The sequence below is a fragment of the Giraffa tippelskirchi genome, chromosome 12 (genome assembly GCF_054371585.1).
Source record: "Giraffa tippelskirchi isolate mGirTip1 chromosome 12, T2T-mGirTip1v1.2.pri, whole genome shotgun sequence".
In the NCBI taxonomy this organism is placed as follows: Eukaryota; Metazoa; Chordata; class Mammalia; order Artiodactyla; family Giraffidae; genus Giraffa; species Giraffa tippelskirchi.
This window is the reverse complement of record NC_137286.1, coordinates 139,660,525-139,685,719: the sequence shown is the minus strand read 5'-3', so window position 1 is coordinate 139,685,719 and position 25,195 is coordinate 139,660,525. Positions and strand designations below refer to the sequence as shown.

The following is a 25,195-nucleotide window of genomic DNA, read 5'->3' as shown; positions in this document are numbered from 1 at the left end:
GTCATCCTGCTTATTTAACTTACATGCAGAGTACATCATGAGAAATGCTGGGCTGGAAGAAACACAAGCTGGAATCAAGATTGCCAGGAGAAATATCAATAACCTCAGATACGCAGATGACACCACCCTTATGGCAGAAAGTGAAGAAGAACTAAAGAGCCTCTTGATGAAAGTGAAAGAGGAGAGTGAAAAAGTTGGCTTAAAGCTCAACGTTCAGAAAACTAAGATCATGGCATCTGGTCCCATCACTTCATGGGAAATAGATGGGGAAACGGTGGAAACAGTGTCAGACTTTATTTTTTTGGGCTCCAAAATCACTGCTGATGGTGATTGCAGCCACGAAATTAAAAGATGCTTACTCCTTTGAAGGAAGGTTATGACCAACCTAGATAGCATATTGAAAAGCAGAGACATTACTTTGCCAACAAAGGTCCATCTAGTCAAGGCTATGGTTTTTCCAGTGGTCATGTATGGATGTGAGAGTTGGAAGGTGAAGAAAGCTGAGCACCAAAGAACTGATGCTTTTGAACTGTGGTGCTGGAGAAGACTCTTGAGAGTCCCTTGGACTGCAAGAAGATCCAACCAGTCCATCCTAAAGGAGATCAGTCCTGGATGTTCATCGGAAGGACTGATGTTGAAGCTGCAACTCCAATACTTTGGCCACCTCATGCGAAGAGTTGACTCATTGGAAAAGACCCTAATGCTGGGAAGGATTGGGGGCAGGAGGAGGAGGGGACGACAGAGGATGAGATGGTTGGATGGCATCACCGACTCGATGGACATGGGTTTGGGTAACCTCCGAGAGTTGGTGATGGACAGGGAGGACTGGCATGCTGCGATTCATGGGGTCGCAAAGAGTCGGACACAACTGGGCGACTGAACTGAACTGATGTTCATTGGAAGGACTGATGTTGAAGCTGAAACTCTGATACTTTGGCCCACTAAAGGGGCCTGATATGAAGAACTGACTCATTTGGAAAGACCCTGATGCTAGGAAAGATTGAAGGCAAGAGGAGAAGGGGACGACAGAGGATGAGATGGTTGAATGGCATCACCGACTCAATGGAGATGAGTTGGTGATGGACATGAGTTGGTGATGGACAGGGAAGCCTGGTGTGCTGCAGTCCTTGGGGTGGCAAACATTTGGACACTGACTGAACTGATCTGAACTGATGCTCAGGAATGTTAGCAGCAGTGCTGTCTGTAACAGCCTCAGCTGGATAGCACTCAGGTGTTCATCAGCAGGGAAAGGAATAAGTACTGATCTATCCCCACAAAGGAATAAAGCAATGGGAGTGAATGAACTACACAACTATTAACAACACACAAGAGTTGTACCACAATGATATTGAGTAAAAGAAGCAAGAGCTAGAAGAACACATACCATGTGACTCCATTCATCTCAAGTTCAAAACTAGGCAAAAAAAAGAATCTGGGGTTGGGACTGCCCCGATGGTCCATTGGTTAAGACTTCGCCTTTCAATGCAGGGCATGTGGGTTCGATCCCTGGGCCCTGGGCAAGGAGCCAAGATTCCACATGCATTGCAGTGAAAAACTAAAACATAGAACAGAAACAATATTGTGACAAATTCAATAAGACTTAAAAAAAAAAAAATCTAGTAACCTAGGAGGTAGTGACGGGAAGGGGATGCTGGGGTGTAGAGACGGGTCTGGATTTTTATCTAGTTGCTAGTACATAAGTGTGATTTTTAGGGGTTCAGAATGAGGCCCCCCAAAATGTGTCACTTTTGCATGAGGATTATTTTGGGCTAAAGGCCATCAATACCCTGTGGTTTCTAGAGAAGTGATTGCCTCTCCTCTAACTGCCTAGCAGAATTTCATGTGGGGATTTTTTCCCAGAAAAAGAGTTGTTACCAGAGAGGTACTTTACCGAAGTGGCCCATCTGTATGTCAGGAAAAGACGTCTAATTAGCCAACATCTGCTCCTCTTCTTGGGCTTTCCAGGTGGCATTGGTGTAAAGAACCCGCCTGCCAGTGCAAGAGACATAAGAGATGCAGGTTTGATTCCTGGGTCAGGAGGATCCCCCGGAGGAGGGCATGGCAACCCACTCTAGTATTCTTGCCTGGAGAATCCCATGGACAGAGGAGCCTGGTAGGCTACGGTCCATAGGGTCGCTAAGCGTCAGACTCGAGTGAATCGACTTAGCATACATGCACATTCCTCTTTTTACCATCACATGAGTGACCCTCCCGCCCATGGAAACCCCAGGCCCTAACTGCATTCCTCAGCTCGGATGGTATATAGACCTCGTTTTACTTTGCTGTCTCTGACCTTCCTGTGTATGTGGGGTTTCCATACATACAAAGCTAAATTGGATTTTCTCCTGTTAGTCTCATGCCAATTTAATTCTTAGACCAGCCAGAAGAACCTAGAAGGATAGAGGAAAGTTTTCTTCCTCCCCGATAGTTTACTTAATGAAAATTGATTGAGTGTACGACTTATAGCCTTTTTTGTTAGATGTACACATATCATAAATGAAGTAGGTTATGTTCCAAAAGTTTCCTATAAGAACAATGAAAGGTTAAGGAAACACTCCTTTTGAGGTCAACCTCTGCAATGGGAAAACTTTAGGAAGAAGGTGTGCATTCATCCCGTACACACACACACACACACACACACACACACACACACACTGATTCTGGGCAACTGAGATAGGTGCCATGCATGACCCTGGGAAGGATAGCACCTTTTATTAGAATTTATTTTTAATTGAAGGATAATTGCTTTACAATGTTGTGTTGGTTTCTGCCATTCATCAACATGAATCAGCCATAAGTATATACATGTCCCCTCCCTCTTGAAAGCCCCCACCTCCCATCACATCTCACCCCTCTAGGCTGGGTTGAGCTCCTTGTGCTATATAGCAACTTCCCATTAGCTATCTATTTTACACATGGTAATATATGTATTTCAATGCTACTCTTTATATCCATCCCACCCTCTCCTTCCCCTGCTGTATCCACAAGTCTGTTCCCTGTGTCTGAGTCTCTATTCCTGCCCTGCAAATAGGTTCATTGGTACCATTTTTCTAGATTCCATAAATATGTGTTAATATAGGATATTTGTTTTTCTCTTTCTGATTTCACTCTATATAACAGGCTCTAGGTTCATCCACCTCACTAGAACTGACTCAAATGTGTTCTTTTTTTATGGCTGAGTAATATTCCATTGTATATGTGTACCACAACTTCTTTATCCATTCATCTGTTGATGGACATCTAGGTTGCTTCCATGGAGGACAGCGTCTTCATCCTGCTGGCAGAGTGTTGGTCTAGGAGACGGCCTCACACAGTGATGACAATGTCGTCTAATTTTGTTGCTTCTGTGCTTTCTTGTCTACAGGCTCATCAGTGATGTCAAACCACACAGTAGGACTGCAGGTGGGGATTGATCAGGGTTGAGTGGACCCCAGGGATCTCCCCAGGAGTTGCTTTTCTGACTAAATTTCTCTCAGGGGCATTTTCTTGTGAAATCTTTGCAAGCTGTCTTCCTTGCCTGACCCATGCTTTTGGCATTTCCCCTGCATTCTTGGTTAACATGCAGCCACAGATGCCTCATTCCCACAGCCTGAAACAAAGAAGGTTTTTCTCATGGATCACCGAGTGCACCCAGCCCAGCACCCAGAGTGTGAAATGTGCTTAAATAACAATAGTGATTGAAAGAGAGAAAGGAGAAATAATTCAATTAAATTGAGGTTTCCTTCTGAAGAAAACACGGGGAAGAGAAAATATGGTGGGTTCCAGTTAGCTGCGGGTTGGCCTGCATTCTCGGTTTGTGTTTTGTGAAGTAAGAGGCACCCTGCCCTCTTCTTCCTGAAGAGCATTTGCCCAAGAGGCTGCAGGCTGAGCTGGGCTTTGACACTGGCTGTAGCTCCCTGTGTGACCGCAGACAGCTCAATCCACCTCTCACACCCTTGCTCGCACATCTGCAAAATGGGCGGCCTGGGCGGGAGATGCCGTTGAGTTCCTCTGTCTGTGACTCTGTGATGTCAGGTGTAGGGGGGGAACAGCAGGCATGGATCCTCACACCCACATCCAGCACCACGGGGCTCTCAGTCACCTGTGGGTACCATCCCTTCCCACTCAGACTTGTTGTTAAGTTGCTCAGTCGTGTCTGACTCTTTGCAACCCCATGGACTGCAGCATGCTAGGCTTCCTTATTCTTCACCATCTCTCTGAGTTTGCTCAAACTCATGCCCACTGAGTCAGTGATGCCATCCAACCATCTCATCCTCTGTCATCCCTCATGTGGTCCCTTAGCCCAGGGGTCCCCAACCTCCCGACTGTGGATTGGTTGTTGTTATTCAGTCGCTCAGTCATGTCGGACTGTTTGCAATCCCAGGGACTGCAGCACGCCAGGCTTCCCTGTCCTTTACTCTCTCCCGGAGCTTACTCAAACTCATGTCCATTGCATCAGTGATGCCATCCAACCGACTCATCCTCTGCTGCTCCCATCAGATCAGCCTCGGCATTAGATTCCAAATACAGTTCACAGTAAATGTAACACGCTTGAATCTTCTGAAACCATCCCCCCACCCCAGTCTGCGGACAAATTGTCTTCCATGAAACCAGTCCCTGGTGCCAAACAGGCTGGTGACCGCTGCCTTAGTAACCTGAACTCATTCTCTTCATTGTGTCCAAGGTCACCTGCCTGCTTATCTGTCCACTTCACCAGAAGGAGGGCTTCTGTCGCTGTTGTAACCCTAGCTGCTTCTGGAAGTTCAGTGTAGTGTAGACATTCGCTGCACACAAGGGAATAAATAGGTTATTTAAGCATCTAGAAGTGGATCAACAATTAAATGGATTTTGAAAAGGAGGCAGAAATGAATACATCTGTAACCACTCCCCATCCTTTTCCTCCTCCATCAGTAAAGAAATAAAAGGATAAAAGGCATTGGCTTTCCTCCCCCTGCCACCTTCCCCCGGGGGTGGCTGTACCTGGAACTGAGCCGCATGGTGCCTCTCTGCTTATGCTTGGGGCTGAAGTTGTTCATGGAACACAGACGAGCAAACCACAGAGATGAGATAGGGGCGCACCCCTGCTTTCCTTGGGCGGGCACAGATCAGAGCAGAAATCAGTGCCCTGTGAGCCTGGGCAACACCCAGGGTGGTCGCCACACTCAGACACCACCAGCCACCGCTGCAGGGGCTCTACCCACCCCCAGAACAGCAGCATCAAGTCCTCTGTGTCCCTCAGATCTGGGTGACATCTTGGCCACCTCCTTAATCTCCAGCCCCGGCTGCAACCACTGTATAATCGAACTTATCAGAAGCAGCACCTGGATCTTTGATGCAATTGGCTGTGTGGCCTTAGACAAATCGCTTAACTTCTCTAAGCCTCATTTTCCTCATCTGTAAAATGGGGATAACAATGCCTCTTTGTGGACAATGTGAGTAGGTTCTCAATGATGGATGCCATTACCATTGCTGTCATTGCTATTGATTTTCTGGGGCAGGTGGAAGATGATAAATAGATTACAAGGAAGGCAGTTGTCAAGTCATCTTGAGAAAGAGTCAGGACAGTCAAGGGATCAGGGAATTGCACTGTAGTTTCAAACCCCAGCCTTTGGGGAGCATCACGTGTTTGGGGCTGTGAGGAGGTGGGTGTAGGGGTAAACAGGGTCCTCACTATGAGGGAAAAGGAACCAGAAGCTGAAGGTTCTTGTCCCGTCTTGATGGAGAAAGCTGGGAAGCTTTGGGAGGCGGGGGGCGGGAAATCCTGTGCCTCAACTTCTCCACTTGGAAGACAAAAATGTCAGACTGGATCAAGGGTTCTTCTCTTTTCCTGTTGGACCTGTCAGGTGAAAGTAAGGACCCTCCTCAGGTAATTGCTCAGTCATGTCTGACTCTTGTAACCCTATGGACTGTAGCCCCCAGGCTCCTCCGTCCATAGGATTCTCCAGGCAAGAATACTGGAGTGGGTTGGAGTGGGTTTGGTCCCAACCCAGGGATCAAATCCGGGTCTCCTACATTGCAAGCGGATTCTTTACTGTCTGAGTCACTAGAGAAGCCCTACTCTGGGTGATGGTTAAAAATACATGCAGTAAAATATGTAAGATGACAAAAACAACTCCCGCTAAAATGCAGTTATTCAAATGTTAAAAACCAGCCTTCCAATATGATACTCCTTCCATGTGATTCTTTATTAACAACAACTGTAATTTCAAAGCCATGATGAGCAAACATTTTTCAAGGTCCTTGAATCACTTTCAATGGGCTATGACAAGAGCCATGATCTCTTTTTAGATTCTGCACATAAGGAGTATCACACTACATTTCTCTTTCTCTGTCTGGAGTGTCATGATTTCTATCAGTGACAGAGTCAGACGTACATTTCATCCCACCATGACTGGCCACCTGTGACTGTTAACCACAAAGCCAGGTTGCTGTTAGAGCCTCATGAAAATAATGCGGTAATTTTTTCCATCTGAGTTCCCAGGCCTCCTGATTGTGATGTTCCCACACCTTCCCTTGTAGCAGCCTCTGTAGATCATGAATGGCCAGGAGAGATGATAACTTCATAAGGGATCAGCTAGATTCCAGGCCCAGAGGGGACTGACCGACGATGTGTTTGTATGAACACGGTGAGGAGCCTCTGTGGACTTTCCGGTCACATGCCCACACAAAGGGGGCCAGAATATGCCACCCACATGCACTTCTTTGGCATAAGGAATATTTTGAGCTGAAGGCAGTTAACAAAAATAGCAGAAAGAGAAGAAAAAATATCTCTGTCTTCTTCCTGTCTGGCTTAAAAGCAGAAAATAAATTTCTATTTGTAAAGGCATTCACCCTCCTTATCAGGAAGACCTCAACTCTTAAATCTTCTGAGAGGATGCTAGACTCTTCACCCAGAGCCAACAGAGAGGAATGTGCTTGACATACCTTACCGAACACCCTCACCTTCCATTTGTTTCTCCATCTGGTACCCTCTGCCACCTTTTCTCTGTCTTGTTAGTTTCCACCATGTATTGTGGTCTTTGTTGAAATGCTATGTGCTCATTCCTACCCACTTTGGTTCCTTCTTATCTGTGAAGGCTCCTGGGCCACATTAAAGTAAAAATTTTAACATCAAATAAGACGTGTGCACTTTTTTCTCTTATTAATCTGTCTTTCATCAGTTTCATTAGCACAACCTCAGCCAAACCAGGTGGCGAAGTGGTAAAGCATCCTATGCAGGAGATGCCAGAGACGCGGGTACGATCCCTGGGTCGGGAAGATCCCCTGGAGAAGGGAATGGCAACCCACTGCAGCATTCTTGCCTGGTGAATCCCAGGGACAGGGGAGCCTGGAGGGCTGCCGCCCGGGGGGGTCACAAAGAGTCGGCTGAGTGACTGAGCACACACGCGCACGCACAGCCACGAAACGCAGGAGGCCAAAGCAAAAGTGTCTCCTTTCCCCGCACACACAGGAACGTGTTCCTGGCTCCAGGCTGGCACTCGGTAAATGCCTGTTGAGTGAATCATGTGTGAACAGGGTGAGGTGTGAGCATCCTACAGTTTCTTGCCCCCTTTTAGGCCTTCTGGGGTCCCCTTCGAGTGGGAGAATCCTAAATGTCTGGAAGGCATGGAGGCAAGTTCCCTAGGGTTTGCAATCTGAGTGGAAGTCAGGCATCTCTGAACTAAGAAACTGTGTTAGTTCTTCCTTCTGGGCTGTTGGAGGGAAGTTGATGGTGGAAGCTGCAGGTGAGACGGGACTGCTTCACAGACTTCCCTCCACCCCACCTGGGGCTCTGGGAGATGTCCTTCAGGGCCCGTGGGGCCCCATGGCCTTCGCCAGTGGGAGGCCAGTTGTGGGGGGGGATGTTGACCCACATCCTAGACTCGAGGAGCCCAAGGCAGGTGGGATGTCAGCCTGGAGACACACAATTCGGGGATGGGGGTGGAAAATTGTAGGGAGGTGGGTGGGAAGTCTTGGGTGGACTGGTGAGGTGGCTGGTGAGAGAAGCGACTTCCCTCTGTGTTCAGAGAGCGCACAGAAAGAAGCCCACGCTCATGTCCCCAGGACGACCAGCTTAGCGGTGAGGCCCAGTCTTAATCCCAGGGTGGGTCTGATGCCTTGTTTACTCGCCAGCAGTGTGGTGGGGGGATGCCTTCTCTGGGAGGCAGAGGAAGGGAACACCCTGGCTCCATCCGCCGTCCACCTCCTGCCAAGCTCAGCCCTTGGGAGCGTGGCTGGTCAGGGCTGCAAACGGGCTTTCAGGCTCCATCAAAGCGCCTTAAACCCTAGATCATACTCCCAGGAAATCCCGAGCCAGGCGAAGCTCCCCTCACTTGCTCACCCCCAGCCTGAGCTCGTCAGGGTCCCCTTACAGCCCTTCTTGCTGAACTTCACTCCCAAGTCGTCGAGGGGGAGAATGCTGGCAGGTTTTTGAAGTTGCTGACCCTGGTGGCTTGAGAGTCACACCTGTGGCCTACATGCCTGCCTGTGGGGGGCACAGAAATGGAGGAGAGGGGAGACGGGTTCCTGGAGCAACGCTCCCCCACTCTGTCCTTCTCGGGAGGTGGGAGGCCTTGTGGCTGAGTGAGCTCTGAGCTCCACCTGTGGCAGGGAGATTGCCTTGCCTGATACCCCGGGTGGTTTTTTTCTTCTTTCCTTTCTTTATTTTTTTTTTCCCTGCAGGGGTGGGTGAAGAAAAGAAGAGTGCAGTGAACTGATTCAATCCCTGCAGCGGGGAGACTGCTCGGGGAGCATTTGATGCCTCAGGGCCCCTGGGGAGGCGGCTGACTCAGGCTCCACCAGGCTCCCTGGTGTCACCCTCAGTGAGCGAGGTAAGCCCACCAGAGGTGAGTATTTCCAGGCACCAAGGGAAGGGCGTGCCTTGCTGGGACTCGGGGAGAAAGGCTCAGATTGCTCTGCCTTTCATACACACTCCTCTTCTCTCCGCTTCTCTCGGCCACAGGTGGAGATTTCTTACTGATCCTGGATACCTGGAGGGGCCCCTGCTGCTCCTGATCAGGCAGCAGACAGGTCACGCCAGAAAGACCCAAGGTCAGGGCCAGTCTCACGTCCCTGAGCAAAACCGGCTGATAGAACTGGTTTAGACCTGGGGTGTAGACCCTCAGAACCCTCTGCAAGCCCTTTTGAGCATCTGTCCCTACGTGGCTGCACCAACTGACCCCCTGGCCCTGCATGGTCACCGCTGGGTGAGTCTCCAAGGCACATAATCTTGTGAGTGGGAGATGCATCAGTAACTTCGTATTGAGACAGAGAAGCCTGTAGGAGAGGGGACACGTCCCTTCTTCCTTTCCCTTTGGCCTCATCCTTAAATTGACAAGAGATGGATTAACAGGAGGAAAATGAACAGAAGCTGAATAACGTGTATAAGTGGGAGAGACCCAGGAAAACAAAGTTGCCGGAGTAGGCGAAACCATCACTTTTAGACATGTTCTCCAGCGAAAGACAACAGAAGAGCTTGTGTGTCGGGGGTAGGGGGAGCCAGACGTGAGAGCAGAGCCAGAGAAGGGCAGGAGACAAGGGCAAGTTCGCTCTGCAGGTGACCCCTCGCCTTCTGCATTGACTGGAGTTTCCAGAGATTGAGTCATTAACCTCTCTTCTCGGTAGGGCAAGGGAGATACCCTGATGAATAGAAGTGTCTTCTTAAAAAATGTTTACTTATTGATTTATGGCTGTGCTGGGTCTCTGTTGTGGTTGCAGGCTTTTAGTGGGGGTTACTCTCTAGTTGCGGCGTGGGGCACAGGCTCTTGGGCTCAGTAGTTTCGGCTCCCGAGCCCTAGATCACAGGCTCGGTAGGTGTAGCACGCTGGCTTAGTTGCCTCGAGGCATGTGCGATCTTCCCAGACTAGGGCTCGAATCCATGTCCCCTGCATTGGTGGGTGGACTCTTCACCCCTGGACCACGAGGGAAGTCCTGAATGTCTTTGATTTAAGGGTAACTTGGTTTTCAGCACTTCTTCTGTGCCCGCAGTTTCTTAAAAATAAGCAGGTTAACATGATCCTTCGGCCAAAGAGGTGTGTTTGGGGGGCAAATTCTGCTCCCCTGTGAGACCAAGGGCGGGTCATTTTCTATGAGCAGGTGGGATGGGGTAGGGGCGATGGGCTGCTCTGCATGTGTTGGGGGGAGAACCCGGGTCGGGGTGGGGATGCCGGTGCAGAAAGAGGCCAAGGAGCACACCTTGGACAGGTGCGGGCCAGAGCCCAAGGCACTGGGCAGTTAGTTGGTGCCCCTGGGGGGCAGGAAGGCACATTCCCGCCAAGGTCTGCAGTTAGGAGGGGGGTGGACTAGAGCAGAGGAAGGAAAGGTCAGTGGGTCCGAGGTCTTAGGGCCCCCCTCTCGGGCAGCGAGGGGCTCCTTGTTTGGGTCAGATCTCCCCAGACTCACAGCTGTGACAGCATCCATCTCCCACTTTGGGAGGTGGGGATGGCATCTCTGTAGGTGCCCCTCCCCGCAGGTTTTGGGGAGGAGATGGCACTTGGCGGGGCCCCGGGGTTGTGCCATGTGCCTGGCGCCCTGGGCTGTGGGCTGGTATGTGGGGAAGAGGCCCAGGAAAGTCAGGAAGTGGGTCGCTTGCCCAGGGTGGGGTCTCTTCAGGTGCCAGTCCATCCCTGCCCCCAGTGAGGCCTGAACAGACAGGGCAAGGGTCACACAAGGTTCCCACGGCCCCCTGGTTGCAGCTCTGGGGCTGGGTGCTAGTGATTCCAGCAGCGGAGTCGACCTGTGGCTGGGACCCTCCTGAGCTAAACTGGCCCCTTGAGATGCTCTCCTTGCCCTGCTGGGGGGCGGGTGCACAGAGCCTCTCCCTCCGGCCCCCACCTCTGTGCGACCTGAGGGTTGGATTGTTCAGAAAGGGAAGGGACAAGGAGGAAGAGCCATCCCCCTGGATTTGGAGCTGGTGGGACCCCTGGGAGTGTGTACCCATCTACCTACTAATCTCTGTTTAGCTGTCTGTTTACAGCTCTATCTGGTCACCATCTCTATATCTATCATCTATCTACCATCTATTATCTACCTACCTATGCAACTCTGTATCTATCTATTCAGTCAACATCGCTGTATCATCTCCATCCATTCACCCATCCATCATCCTGAGGTTCAAAGGACTTTTCAGTGCTCGTCTCTCTACTGTTCTGATGGATTTACTTTCCATTTGATTGGAAGCATCTTCTCCATCTGCAAAGACTAGACAGAGCTCTCTATGCCTAGGTTGCAATGAGGCACAATCTATAGCAGGCTCTCTAATCTGCTGTCGTTCAGTCGCTCAGTCATGTCCGACTCTTTGTGACCCCATGGACTATAGTCCACCAGGCTCCTCTGTCCATGGGATTCTCCAGGCAAGAATACTGGAGTGGGTTGCCACTTCCTCCTCCAAGGGATCTGGCCAACCCAGGGATCAAACCCAGGTCTCCTGCATTTGGCAAGGGGATTCTTTACCACTGAGCCACCAGGGAAGCCCCAGGCTCCCTACTAGCCAGCCCCAAATTGGCAAAGGAAGAGACAGCTGTATCCTGACTCAAATAAGATAAAATCTGGGGTTCATGGAGCTGGTGTCCTTCAGCCAGCCCATGACCGAGTTCTGCCTGGGTCTCAGGTTCTGTGAGTTACTTTTATTGTGGCCCTTGGGCAAACCGACACTGTCTGCACACCTGTGCACCACGTGGACAGTCACCCTGGCTCACTGGCTGCATGGAGAGCACTGCTCCCCTTGTCTCAGTGCGGAAATTACATGTTAAAGGATGATCAGAATGCAGATGACAGAAACAGAAGTGTGAAGAGCAAAGGCAGGTGGGGGAAATGGATTGGAAAAAAAGAGGAAAACACACATTTTTGGACAGACATCTCAATAGAAAAAGGGGCGAAATATACAGGTACCTCATAAAGAAAATATATAAATGGCCAATAAACCAGAGAGAAGGTGCTTGCTGTCAGTGGTTATTAGGCAAATGCCAGCTGAAACCACAAGCAGATACCCCTTCACACCCACCAGCATGGCTGCCTTGAAAGACTGACCTGGTGCTGTGGGGATTGAGGTACCGTGGGAATCTCAAACACGGCTACACTGTGAAGAGCGGCTCTTGGCAAACTGTCTGCCAGGACCCACTGCAACCAACTGGGCAAACCTGTGCCTCATCAGCCCCACTCCTAGCTCTGTACCAGTGCTTTGCTTAGTCGTTCAGTCATGTCTAACTCTCTGCGACCCCATGGACTGCAGCACAGCAGGCCTCCCTGTCCGTCACCAACTCCCGGAGCTTGCTCAAACTCATATCCATTGAGTCAGTGATGCCATCCAACCATTTCATCCTCTGTCGTCCCCTTCTCCTCCTGCCTTCAATCTTTCCCAGCATCAGGGTCTTCTCCAATGAGTCATTTCTTCGCATCAGGTGGCCAAAATAGTGGAGCTTCAGCTTCGGCATCAGTCCTTCCAATGAATATTTAGGACTGATCTCCTTTAGGATGGACTGGTTGGATCTCCTTGCTGTCCAAGGGACTCTCAAGAGTCTTCTCAAACACCACAGTTCAAAAGCATCAATTCTTCGATGCTCAGTTTTCTTTATGGTCCAACTCTCACATCCATACATGACTACTGAAAGAACCATAGCTTTGACTAGACGGACCTTTGTTGGCAAAGTAATGTCTCTGCTTTTTAATATGCTGTCTAGGTTGGTCATAGTTTTTCTTCCAAGGAGCAAGCATCTTAATTTCATGGCTGCAGTCACCATCTGCAGTGATTTTGGAGCCCAAGAAAATAAAGTCTTTCACTGTTTCCATTGTTTCCCCATCTATTTGCCATGAAGTGATGGGACAGGATACCATGATCTTAGTTTTCTGAATGTTGAGTTTTAAGCCAACTTTTTCACTCTCCTCTTTCACTTTCATCAAGAGGCTTTTTAGTTCCTCTTCACTTTCTGCCATAAGGGTGGTGTCATCTGCACATCTGAGGTTATTGATATTTCTCCTGGCAATCTTGATTCCAGCTTGTGCTTCATCCAGCCCGGCTTCTTGCATGATGTACTCTGCATATAAGTTAAATAAGTAGGGTGACAATATACAGTCTTGATGTACTCCTTTCCCAATTTGGAACCAGTCCATTGTTCCATGTCCTGTTCTACCTGTTGCTTCTTGACCTGCACACAGATTTCTCAGGAGGCAAGTAAGGTGGTTTGGTATTCCATAGTATACATAGTATATGATCTCATTAAAGTTCGGAAGCAGGCATGCTGAGTTGTGTTTTTAAAAAATTGTATTATCGGAGTATAGTTGCTTTACAATGTCATATTTCTGCTGTACAACCAACTGAATCAACTGTGTGTATATGTATGTTCCCTCCCTCTTGAGCTGCCCGCCTTGGTCCCCCATTCCACCCTTTCAGGTCTGAGTTACGATTTTATGTTTTTAAAGATTTATAATTTTATTTATTATGATTTTATGGGTTTTTTGATGTGGACCATTTTAAAAGTCTTTATTGAATCTGCTATAATATTGCTTCTGTTTTCTTATATTTTGGGTTTTTTGGCCCCAAGTCATGCAGAATCCTAACTCCCCAAGGGGGGAATCGAACCTACACCCTCTGCATTAGAAGGCAAAGTGTTAACCACTGGACTGCCAGGGAAGTCCCTGAGTTGTAATGTTAGAAGTTAGGATATTGATTAACCTTGAGTGGAAGTAGAAGTTGGGGTGGGCAAAGGCAAGCTTCTAGGGGTACTGGTGAGGTGTTTTCCTAAACTGAGTGCTGATCACACAGATGTGTTCATTTTACGAAATTTTTAATCAAGAAAAGAGAGATACTGTGCATGGGCATGTAGTTTCAGCAAATTACAAAGTGTAACTGTATTAGGGGTGAGGGCTTTCCCAGTGGGTCAGCGGTAAAGACTTCACCTGCAATGCAGGAGACACGGATTTGATCCCTGATTGGGAGGATTCCCTGGAGGAGGAAATGGCAACCCCACTCCAGTATTCTTGCCTGGAGAATCCCGCGGACAGAGGAGCCTGGCAGGCTATAGTCCATGGGGTCACAAGAGAGGCGGCCATGACTGAGCGACTGAACAACAACAGCAACATACATATTAGAGGCGCAACCCTCAGATACAGTGCTACATTTAATTTTCTTGTCTTCCCAAGGACCTCTATGACATGGCTTCAAGCACAGCTGACCCAAGCAGCCTCGTCCACCACACCAACTCCTGCCTTCCCCATCACCCGCCCCGAGTCGCCAGCGTGATGCTGTCTCTGTTCTACACGGCCCTCTTGGTCTTCGCTGTCCTGGGAAACGTCCTGGCTCTTCGCCTGGCCTATCAAAAGGACAAGAAGATCAACTCCACAGATGTCTTCCTTGTCCACCTGGCAGTGTCCGACCTCCTGTTTGCCCTGACCCTGCCCGGAAAGATCACCTACTTCCTGCTGGATTTCAAGTGGCCTTTCGGGGAGGGGTTCTGCAGGCTGACGGCCTTCATCTTCTTCCTGAACACCTACTCGGGCATCTACCTGATGACGTGCGTGAGCGTGGACCGCTACTTGGTGGTGGTCCGCACCCACCAGTGTCCCCGGCTGCGCGAGCCTGGGCGGGCCCAGCTCATCTGCGTGGCTGTGTGGGTCCTGGCGATGCTGCAGACGGCACCCCTGCTCGGGTTCACCATGACCATGCGCGTGGCCGGCAGGCTGACCTGCATGGAGTACGACAGCGTCCAGCGGGTATTCACGCTGCCCGTCATGGTCCTGGTGACCTCCACTCTGAGCTTCTGTGGGCCGGTGACTGTCATCCTCTTCTGCTACGTGAAGATCACCGTCAAGCTGTGCAGGACGGCCCGGGACAACCCCCTGGCAAGCCGGAGGGGCCACCACCGCAGGGCCTGCCTGCTCACGCTGGTGGTGCTGGTGGCCGTGGCCGTGTGCTTCATCCCCTACCACCTCCATGTCATCCAGTTCATGGTGACAAAGATGCTCCGCCAGCCCACCTGCCCCGAGCAGAGGGTTTTCAAAATGTGCCTGCAGCTCACCGTCTGCCTCATGAACTTGAACTGCAGCATCGACCCCATCGTTTACTTCTTCGCATCCTCACGTTACAGGAAATGGCTCTGCCACTTTCTGAAACTCAAAGCATCATCCTCCTCTCCCTCCTCCCCGCTGGGAAAAGCTTCCTCAGAAACACAAAGTATCAACCAGACAGGAGGCTCCTTGCCCTTGGAGGAGAATGAAGTCTAAGAGGTGATGGGCTTTCATACTGCACCTGGGGGGCAGGGGGGAGGACCCCAAGCTTGTACAATTTGGGGATTGGGTTCTTTAAGAAAAAGAATACAAAACCATAGATGCAAAGTTAGGTACAAGGTCATGGAAGGTGAGTGAGGCGCTCTGAAGCGAGCATTCATTAGCTTTGCCGTAAACCTACTTCTGGGGCTTCCCTGGTAGCTCAGCTGGTAAAGAATCCGCCTGCAGTGCAAGAGAGCTGGGTTCGATCCCTGGGTTGGGAATATCCCCTGGAGAAGGGAAAGGCTACCCACTCCAGTATTCTGGCCTGGAGAGTCCCATGGACAGAGAAGCCTGGTGGGCTACAGTCCATGGGGTTGCAAAGAGTTGGAGTCAACTGAAGCGACTTAGCACACAGTGTGCACCTCTCATGTATTCTAATAAACACCGCTTTGTCCTTGGCCTCTGAAGGGTGTGCGGTTTCTTCTGGGAAGAGAGTACTTTCACATCAAATGCAGTCATGACCAGAAGAATCATTGGTTGAGCACTGGAGGCATGGTTTGGACAAGGTGTCTGATTTGGGAGGCAAATTGTTGTAAAGAGCAAAAAAATACCCCTCCCCCCAAAACCCCAAATCTCTAACTGAAAGCTTAGATTTAGTGTTGGCAAAAATGCCAAGGTTTTCCTGAGAAAGTGATAAAACGAGAGGAAGACGCCCTTCAAGTTATCGGCCTGGCAGCCTCTGGGGTAGGGGGATGGGGGTGAGGGACTGGGTGACCACTTTTGTAGGAAAAGTCTGATCTGGCGCAGGGGGTACACATTCCCGTATCACGTGTGTGAGCGGGGACAGTCTAGGGGAAAGAAGAAAGACAAGAACATGGGCATGAGCATTCATTTTTCAGTTGTGCTTGTCAGAAAGTGCGTATCCACGTGAGTGTTGTTTGCATTCGGTCAAAACAAACCTTTCATGGCACTTTCTTGAGTTTAAAACACGATACGGAGCATTTCCACTTGGGCGATTTTGAATTTTGTGACATAAAACACGTATTTGCCTGCCAAAGTGCAGGGGGCACCGAGGTTAGCGTGAGATCTGTCTCAGCTGCGTGGATCCAACCCAACCTGCTCACGGCCTCTGCGCTCCTCTCACCTCATGGGCACCCCCAGCTCTCCCCCCATGGACCCCAAGCCCTCCCCCCATGGACTCCCTAACCCTCCCCCATGGATCCCCCAGCCTTCCCCCCATGGACCCTCTAGCTCTCCGCCCATGGACCCCGAGCCCTCCCCCCACGGACTCCCTAACCCTCCCCCATGGGGAGGCTATAATGAAGCATCAATCTGGTGACTTAAACCAACAAAAATATATATGCTCTTGTTCTGGAGGCTAAAAGTTCAAAGTCAAGGGGTCAGTAGGGCTGCTTCCTTCTCAAGCTGCAAGGGAGACTGATCTAGGCCTCTCCTGGCTTCTGGCACTTTGCTGGCAGTTATTGGTGCTCCTTGGCTTGTAAAACATCACCCCCATCTCTGTCTCCATCTTCACCTGTGTCTCCATCTTCACATGGCATTTTCTTCTTTTCCTAAGGACACCAGTCACCTTGGATTTGTTGTTGTTGTTGTTGAGTCCGACTCTTTGTGACCCCATGGATTGTAGCACACCAGGCTTCCCTGTTCTTCCCTTTCTCCTGGAGTTTGCTCAAACTCATGTACATTGAACCAGTGACACCATCCAACCACCTCATCCTCTGCCACCCCCTTCTCCTTTTGTCTTCAATCTCTCCCAGCATCAGGGTCTTTTCCAATGAAATCGGCTCTTCACATCAAGTGGCCAAAGTATTGGAGCTTCAACATCAGCCTTTCCAATGAATATTCAAGGTTGATTTCCTTTAGGATGGACTGGTTTGATCTCCTTGCTGTCCAAGGGACTCTCAAGAGTCTTCTCCATCCTAATGACCTCATCTGAACTTGATTATACCTGTTTCCAATTAAGGTCATATTCATAGGTACGGTGGTGGGGGTTAGGACTTGATCTTATTTTGGGATCCAGCTTTTAACACCCACCCATTTCTGAGCACCCCTCTTTCCAGACACTCTTCTCTGGAAGAGTCTCAGCCCATTCTTGACCCCTCCAGTAAGCCCCTGTGATACCACATCAGAGCCTCATGACCAAAGTGAGACTTGGAGGAGGGAGTAAGAGGGGCCTGGTTTAAATACTAGTTGGTCCAAAAAAAAAAAATCAACTGCCACGGTTTGTTTTTCAGTGTCAATCAAAATAAAAGCATCAGAGTGACCCCCTCAGAGGGTGCCCTGACTCTGCGTGTAGGAGCTTAGTCCAGAGGAAGGTGTAGGGCTGGGGGTGGGGGGCGGGCCCTGTAGGTGGGGGTGCTGTAACGAGGTCCCCGGGTCCCATTCCGGCGCATGAACTACCCGTGGAGGTGCCTGGAAGGTTCTGCCATAGGGTAGAGGGTCTCCTGATGACTTCAAAGAATTTTAGTCACTTACCATTTTTAAGGAGGAAGAATGGAGAGTTTCAGAAAGGGAGTTGGTAGATGCCCAAATGTCGCTCCGGGCTGTCAGCTTTCCCCAGAAAGCGTGTTTGCCCTCAGAATCCCTGCTGCGTTCGTACCACCACACACCGCAAGCTAACCACGGTCCAGCTTTCACTACAGTTTTCTCTTTCCTCACCACGTCACGGAGCACGGGGCTGACACAGAGGTGAAGTCCCTCTGGCGTGTGTGGGCTTGTGGGTGGCAGGGTCCCCCGAGGGGACCCCAACCCTGAAGGTCGGGCCACACCTCAGGCCACAGGAATCCCTGGACACTGGAACGGGTGACAAGCTGTCACTCGTTTGCTCCAGCTCAGTGAGGGCGGGGGCCATCGAGGCAGCTGGATGAGAAATTGGGGGCAGAGGCCCCTAAACTTTCTTGCTGCCGCCCTTTGGGAGACCTCTTTGGCAATTTTCCCAATCTTTATGAACTTCTTGCTGTTCTTTTTTTGTTTTAATATTTTAGATTGTTTTTTCCCCCTTTGTTTCCCCTTTATTTATTTATTTCGGTGTGTTGGCTCTTGGTTGGGACATGCGGGATCTTTAGTTACAGCTTACTGGCTCTCCAGTTGTGTTGTGAGAGCTTAGTTGTCCCATGGCCTGTGGGATCTTAGTTCCCCAACCAGGGCTTGAACCTGAGTCCCCTGCATTGCAAGGAGGATTCTTAACCACTGGGCGACCAGGCAAGTCCTACTCACTCACTATTGATGCCGCGATAGACATTCTCTTAGCAGACCTCACCTAGCCATCTCAGGAACTCTGTGGCTCTGAGGGTCACGGACCGCACACCGCCTGCTTGTGGCCGGTGGCTTCTGCCCAACTCCTGGTCTTCTGTGTCCACAATGGGGCTCTGGTCTCCCCAAGACACAGCTGTGCTTGTTCCCAAAACTTCCCATATCAGTTGTTATCAAAATTGAATCATTATTACATAAACCAATAAAGTATAAAGGCAAAAAGAAAGAGCTGTTGTTATAAGAACTAAGTTAAATGCTTTGGGAAGTTTGATGAAGGAGAATCGCTTACAAAACAAAAAGTGATGTCAAAATAGATGTGAGTGTAACATTTATGGATCATTTGGAAAAATGTAGAAGTCCAAGATGACACACAATCCGATTGCTTTGTTGAGTTCTGGGGCTAACTTCAATTAAAAAAAAAAAATCCAAACTGGAACTCATAAGCAAGGCAATGTGGGCGTGGATTATGAAAGATACACATTTCTAATCAGTACAACAACAATTTTTTTTTAAATTTTATTTACATATTTATTTTTGGCTATGCTGGGTCTTTGTTGCTTTTTTTTTAAATTAGTTTATTTACCTATTTTTTAACTTTACAATATTGTATTTGTTTTGCCATACATTGACATGAATCCACCATGGGTGTACATGTTTTCCCCTTCCAGAACCCCCCTCCCACCTCCCTCCCCATCCCCTCCCTCCGGGTCATCCCAGTGCACCAGCCCCGAGCACCCTGTATCATGCATCGAACCCGGACTGGCGATTCGTTTCACATATGATAATTTACACGCTTCAATGCCATTCTCCCATATCATCCCGCCCTTGCCCTCTCCCATAGAGTCCATAATACTGTTCTATTTATCTAGGTCTCTTTTGATGTCTCGCATACAGGGTTATCTTTACCAATTAACTAAATACCATATATATGTGTTAGTATACTGTATTGGTGTTTTTCTTTCTGGCTTACTTCACTCTGTATAATGGGCTCTAGTTTCATCCACGTCATTAGAACTGATTCGAATGTATTCTTTTTAATGGCTGAGTAATAGTCCATTGTGTATATATACCACAGCTTCCTTATCCACTCGTCTGCTGATGGGCATCTAGGCTGCTTCCATGTCCTGGCTATTATAAACAGTGCTGCGATGAACATTGGGGTACACGTGTCTCTTTCAATTCTGGTTTCCTCAGTGTGTATGCCCAGCAGTGGGATTGCTGGGTCATATGGCAGTTCTATTCCCAGTTTTTTGAGGAATCTCCACATTGTTCTCCATAGTGGCTGTACTAGTTTGCATTCCCACCAACAGTGTAAGAGGGTTCCCTTTTCTCCACACCCTCTCCAGCATTTATTGCTTGTAGACTTTTGGATAGCAGCTATTCTAACGGAGGTGAAATGGTACCTCATTGTGGTTTTGATTTGCATTTCTCTGATAATGAGTGATGTTGAGCATCTTTTCATGTGTTTGTTAGCCATAATCAGTACAACTACAATTTTTAAAAAGGCCTTGGTGATATTGACACCATTGACATGTTTTAACTTAAAATATTTAATATATAGGCTTCAGTTTGTGTGTGTGTATATATATATAATATAAATATAATATATAAAATATAAATATATAATATCATATATTATATATAGATATAATTATATAATATATAATTATATTATATAATAATAAATATATTATATAATTTATTCTATATTATTATATATTAATATTATTAATATATAAATATATATTATTGATACATATATTATATATACCATAAATATTATATATAATATACATAATATATTCTATTAATAATATATATCAATATTAATATATTATTATATATTGGTATATAATATATAATATATACATAATATAATAAATATAGAATATATATTATATAATTTATATATATGATATATAACTTAAAATATTTTATAGGCTTCAGTTTGTGTGTGTATATATATAATATATATTATATATAATATATAATTCTATTCATATATTATAATATAATATAGAAAATATAAATGTATAATCATATATTAATTATATAATTATATATTAATATATATTACATATCATATACTATATATAAATATTATATAATACTTACATATTATATGTAATAACATAACATATATGATATATAATATATAATTATTATATATAATATAGGCTTATAAATAACATATAATTAATATAATATGTATAACATATATATTACATATAACATATATATTATAGATATCATATAACATATATATTATATACCATATACCATATATTATAGATATCATATAACATATATATTATATATAACACATATATCATATAACATATACATTATATATAACATATATCATATAACATATATATTCTATATAATATACAATATATTATATATAATAATATATAATATTATATGTAATATATATATATTGTATATATACAAATATACAGACTTAGGCATATGCATATGTGCTAAGGTGCTTCAGTCATGTCTGACTCTGCGACCCTATGGACTATATATAGCCCACCACTTTCCTCTGTCCATGGAATTCTCCAGGCAAGAATACTGGAGTGGGTTGCCATGCCTTCCTCCAAGGGATCTTCCCGATGACCCAGGGATTGAACCTCTTACGTCTCTTACACCTCCTGCAATGGCAGGCGGGTTCTTTACCACTAGTGCCACCTGGGAAGCCTGATAAATCCACTGTAAGTTGAAAATAAAAGTTGAAATGCATTAATACACATAACCTACCAAACATCACAGTTTAGCCCAGCCTACCTTAAATGTGCTCAGAACACTTACGCTAGCTTACATCTGGAAAGGATCATCTAACACAAAGCCTATTTTTTAAAGAAGTGTTGAGCATCTCATGTAATTTATTGAATTCTGAGCTGACAGTGCAAAACAGAATGGCTGTCTGGGTGCAGAATGGTTGTTGACCCTTGTGATCTCATGGCTGATGGGGCGCTGTGGCTGCCACTCCCAGCATTACAAGAGGACCAGACTGAAATGGAACCTCAACAACCCAGGAAAAGATCAAAATCCGAAATTCTAAGTACAGTTTCCACTGAATGGGTATCACTTTCACACCATCATAAAGTCAAAAAATTAGGAGTCAAACCATTGTTAAACTGGGGTTCATCTGTGTGTGTGTTCTGCAGTTTATTCAACTTTTAAAAAAAATTTTATTATTCATTTAATGGAGAAGGAAATGGTAACCCACTCCAGTATTCTTGCCTGGAAAATTCCGTGGACAGAGGAATCTGGCAGGCTACAGTCCACGAGGTCACAAAGAGTCAGACACAACTGAGCACACAGGCATGCTTGCCTTTATTTAATGTTTAAGCTCTTGCACTAGATTTTTACAAGCTGGCGAACACTGACAAAATCATTTCTTCCACAGAACTATAACCACACGTTCCTGGACAGTATACATATACGGTGGAGCTAATGTCAATACACAGGGTCACCAGTGGGAAGGTGAGACCTTGGCAGCTGCAAGGAACTGGAAAAGAGGTCGAAAGAAGATGTTACTGAGTCCCCGGCCAGTGAATCCCAGAGACAAGGTGCTGAGGCAAGGAATATGACTTTATTCAGCGAGCCCGCTGACCGAGAAGATGGCAGACTAATGTCTCAAAATAAACATCCTGTTGGGGTCTGGATGCCAGGTTCTTGTATGAATCAGAGATGCGGGTGGCAGGGGGAAGGGAGGTGAGGAAACAAAATAAAAAGGCCATTTAATCTTGAAGATATCTCCTAGAATGGTAAGCCTCAGGCAGGGGGATGTGTTAATTTCTTCCTTCCTCCCAGGTAGACAGGGTCCTGAACAAAGGCACTTTAACAGTCAGGCAGAGGGGCAGGGTTCTCTGAGGCAAGCCATTACACACAGGATTATAGTAACAAAAAGCAAGGAAAGCAAGTCGAAGAAACAGCTCCAACATGGAGTCAGAATTGACCTTCCTGCAACAAAGCCAGGACAAACCTGAACGGTCATGCCACCCTCATGGACTTCAGTTTCTACTAAAGGACTCAAGGGTGGCTGAGGCTCCCTTCAGCTGGCCAAGGCTCTCTCATTTAAGAGGGAATCCTGACAAGAAAGCAAACACGAGCTTGAGAGTGGTGAATCCTTTTTAAAATTCAGGCCTCACCTTGGGATCCCGACAGTGGGCTCTCAGCTCCCCCTCCTCCGGGAGAGAGGCGGTGGAAAGTCTCCAGTGAGAATTTTGCCTCTGGTTTGGTTTTACTTCGCTAGGCGCTGCGTGGAAGGGAGGAGGAACTCAGGAGATGGCGTGTTTTTGGACACGGTTGCTCCTTTCCTGTGACCTGTTTGCACTGGAAGCCCAGAGGGTGGGTTTAGATTTGCCGTGGAGGTGAGCTCTCTCGGGCCCTCTGGTCGAGCCCTGCCAGTGACCGTGGTCAAGGACGTCCCTCCACTGTTAACTGTCCCTACAACCTGAGACGTGGACACTCAGATCGAGTTGTGGGCTCTCCTTGGGACCAGCTAGGCTCCCAGAGTCACCTCAGCCTCCATTTTGAGCAGCCTGATGGCCCTGGCAAGCCTCAGGATGGGGTCTCACAGGGGCCAGTCCTGTTCACAGGCACCAAAGAGCTCCTCTCACTTTAAATAAAGGACCCAAATCTTCTGCAGAAAGATGAGCAGTCTGGTTTAAAAAAAATAAAAATTTTTTTTTTTCCGGTGGTAAAGAATAGCACAGCCTAGAACAAAGTTTTATTTAGGTTAACTCTAATAAAAAAAAAAAAACACCAAAAAGTAAAACACATTAAAAACTTTATTGTTAAGTACCACACATGTCTAAATTTGCATCAGTTTGAAACACTTCTGCTGGCTTTGCAGAACACAACAGTTGCAAGTTTCTTTAAATCTTGACAGTCGCCTGCTTTAAGTCTTTCCAGGCTCGTCTGCTCCGGCTTCGCCTCCTCCCCTTGGTGGGGTCAGTCTACTCTGCCCCACGCTGGCATCGGGTCACCCCTGGGGCAGCAGGAATCTGCTTCTAGAGGGGCTGGCCCTGCAGCTAGGGCGGCCTGATCTCGAGGAAGCCCTCTCTTCTCGTTGTTTTCTCTTTGTCCCATTTTCACTCCCAGCCCAAGTGGCTAACTGGGAATATTCTAAGCAAAACTCACTCCAGTGAGTTTCATGGAGTCTTCCAGAACCGCAAGCTGGTATCTGATAATTCCCATTATTATTATTTTTTTTTAATGGAAGTGGGGAGTAGCTCGACAAATCCCCTGGGCTGGAGCGGGCTGTAATGGGCGGAGGGGGGTTTAAGTTCCCTCTCCCTCCCTCGTTGGCGAGCCTGGCCAGCTCTGCAGGTATGAACTGCTCGCTCTGGGGGAGTGAGGACCCTGAACAGCCACTGGAGTTTGAAAACAAATTTGACGGGGAAAAATTAAAAAGAAAAGCAACGAAAAAAGTCCATAAATAGAATCTGACAGGTGCTGTCTGAATAACAGCCCCCTTTCTGGCACGAATGATCTGATATAATGTAGGGAGATACATTACAGTAGAAAGAATATTACAGCAGCAGTAATTTCCCATCTGCAGCACTATTCCCCTGCTTCCTGAAATCTGCGATTTGAGTATATTATAAACACATCAGGAATGAGTGATGATTCTCCAAACCAAGGGAAATACTCCATAAAAAAATAAAGATAGAAAAGGCATGCTATTTTAATGGCAAACTTATTTTGGATACTTAATGGTAACTGATCTTGGAATTAAGGGAGGGAGCAGCAGGGACCCCCTGTGCCCAGGAGGACAGCGGGGACTTGGGGCCAGCCAGCGTGGGGTCCTGGGCTGAGCCAGGAGCGGGGGCAGCGCCCTCCGAGGCCAGCAGCTCGCCAGTCCCTGTGTCGTCGGCTGGGACCCTCAGTGCTGCAGCAGGAAGTGCGTGGCCACGTTAAGGTCATTATTGGAAGCTCTCAGGGCTTCCAAAGCGTCGCCCCTGGAAAATCCCATCTCCATGAGCCGGGCGACCTGAAAACAGAAACAAAACCGGAAGTCTGATGAGGAGGCTGACCACATTGCCACCGATCCACCAGCCCCACGATGTTCCTCGTGCGAGTTTTAATGCTCCTCGGGTGAGCTTTTCAGGTTCAAAAAAATAAACCACACTTTCATTTTAATGTGAAAGATGATGTTTATGAAACGACAACAGACACGTTTTGAGGTGCTCACTATATACGGTCCACAGACGTGCATTTTCTCATTGAATCCTCATTTTCAGGACAAGGAAGGGGACTCCCAAGGGTCAGTGACCTGCCAGGACGAGCAGAGGGTGACTGCACTGTGGGCCCGGGGCCTGGGGGGGCAGGTCGTACCAGCAGCCCCGCACACACGCCTTCAGGGTCAAACAGGATTCCTGAAGAATAACTCATTCCAGCCTCATTTCCCAGGGCAGGCAAACAGCTGCTTAACTGAGGATTTATTCCTGATGCTTGCAGACTCTGACGGTACACACTCCTTGGAGCTCCTGGTGTGGCTCAGGCAGAGAACGGCCTTGGGGTGCCCGCCCCACAGCCTCTCCTAGCAGGTGCAGCGCCCCCGGAGTCCCCACTGGCAGAAGGGGCGAAGTCCAGGCACAACCTGGCGGAGGAGGCAGCTAGAGCTACCGAGAGTAGGGAGGACGAGGCTTGTGTCTTTTTCAACCACAAATCCTGAAGCTGGGAATGCAGAGGTTTCCTGTGGTTTTACACACAGGCGGTCTCCAAGGTCGAAACAGCAGGGTTATTGGTT

General features: G+C 47.7%; 2 protein-coding genes and 1 long non-coding RNA gene across 6 annotated transcripts in view; 1 reads left to right on the top strand and 2 right to left on the bottom strand.

Moving 5' to 3' along the window:
• LOC145529155 (uncharacterized) overlaps positions 1 to 5,068 on the bottom strand; it is a 33,553-nt gene extending 28,485 nt beyond the window's left edge. Inside the window, exons 1-3 of the long non-coding RNA XR_014070974.1 lie at positions 4,960 to 5,068; positions 4,673 to 4,763; positions 1,892 to 1,989 (exon numbers count right to left, since the gene is read on the bottom strand). This is a non-coding gene — a long non-coding RNA (uncharacterized LOC145529155). The remainder of the gene's footprint in view (positions 1 to 1,891; positions 1,990 to 4,672; positions 4,764 to 4,959) is intronic.
• A 3,637-nt stretch (positions 5,069 to 8,705) lies between these two features.
• LOC145529150 (G-protein coupled receptor 183-A-like) lies at positions 8,706 to 24,320 on the top strand. 2 transcript variants are annotated; one of them, XM_081548946.1, is made up of 4 exons: positions 8,706 to 8,789; positions 8,921 to 9,164; positions 14,095 to 15,177; positions 21,845 to 24,320. In XM_081548946.1, the coding sequence occupies exon 3, from the start codon at positions 14,107 to 14,109 to the stop codon at positions 15,172 to 15,174; it is 1,068 nt and encodes a 355-aa protein (XP_081405072.1). In that variant the 5' UTR covers positions 8,706 to 8,789; positions 8,921 to 9,164; positions 14,095 to 14,106; the 3' UTR covers positions 15,175 to 15,177; positions 21,845 to 24,320. The 2 variants fall into 2 exon arrangements, with proteins under 2 accessions (XP_081405072.1, XP_081405071.1); XM_081548945.1 differs by having other exon boundaries at positions 8,706 to 8,804.
• The window catches only part of UBAC2 (UBA domain containing 2), a 165,464-nt gene continuing 163,482 nt past the window's right edge, over positions 23,214 to 25,195 (bottom strand). For all 3 annotated transcript variants that reach the window (XM_081548939.1, XM_081548940.1, XM_081548941.1), the window contains one exon: positions 23,214 to 24,436. In XM_081548939.1, coding sequence (XP_081405065.1) covers positions 24,329 to 24,436 — 108 coding nt within the window. In that variant the 3' untranslated portion in view covers positions 23,214 to 24,328. The remainder of the gene's footprint in view (positions 24,437 to 25,195) is intronic.

Excerpts from the sequence above, each read along its gene's own strand:
- LOC145529150 (XM_081548946.1), top strand. The coding sequence starts at position 14,107 with ATGGCTTCAAGCACAGCTGACCCAAGCAGCCTCGTCCACCACACCAAC.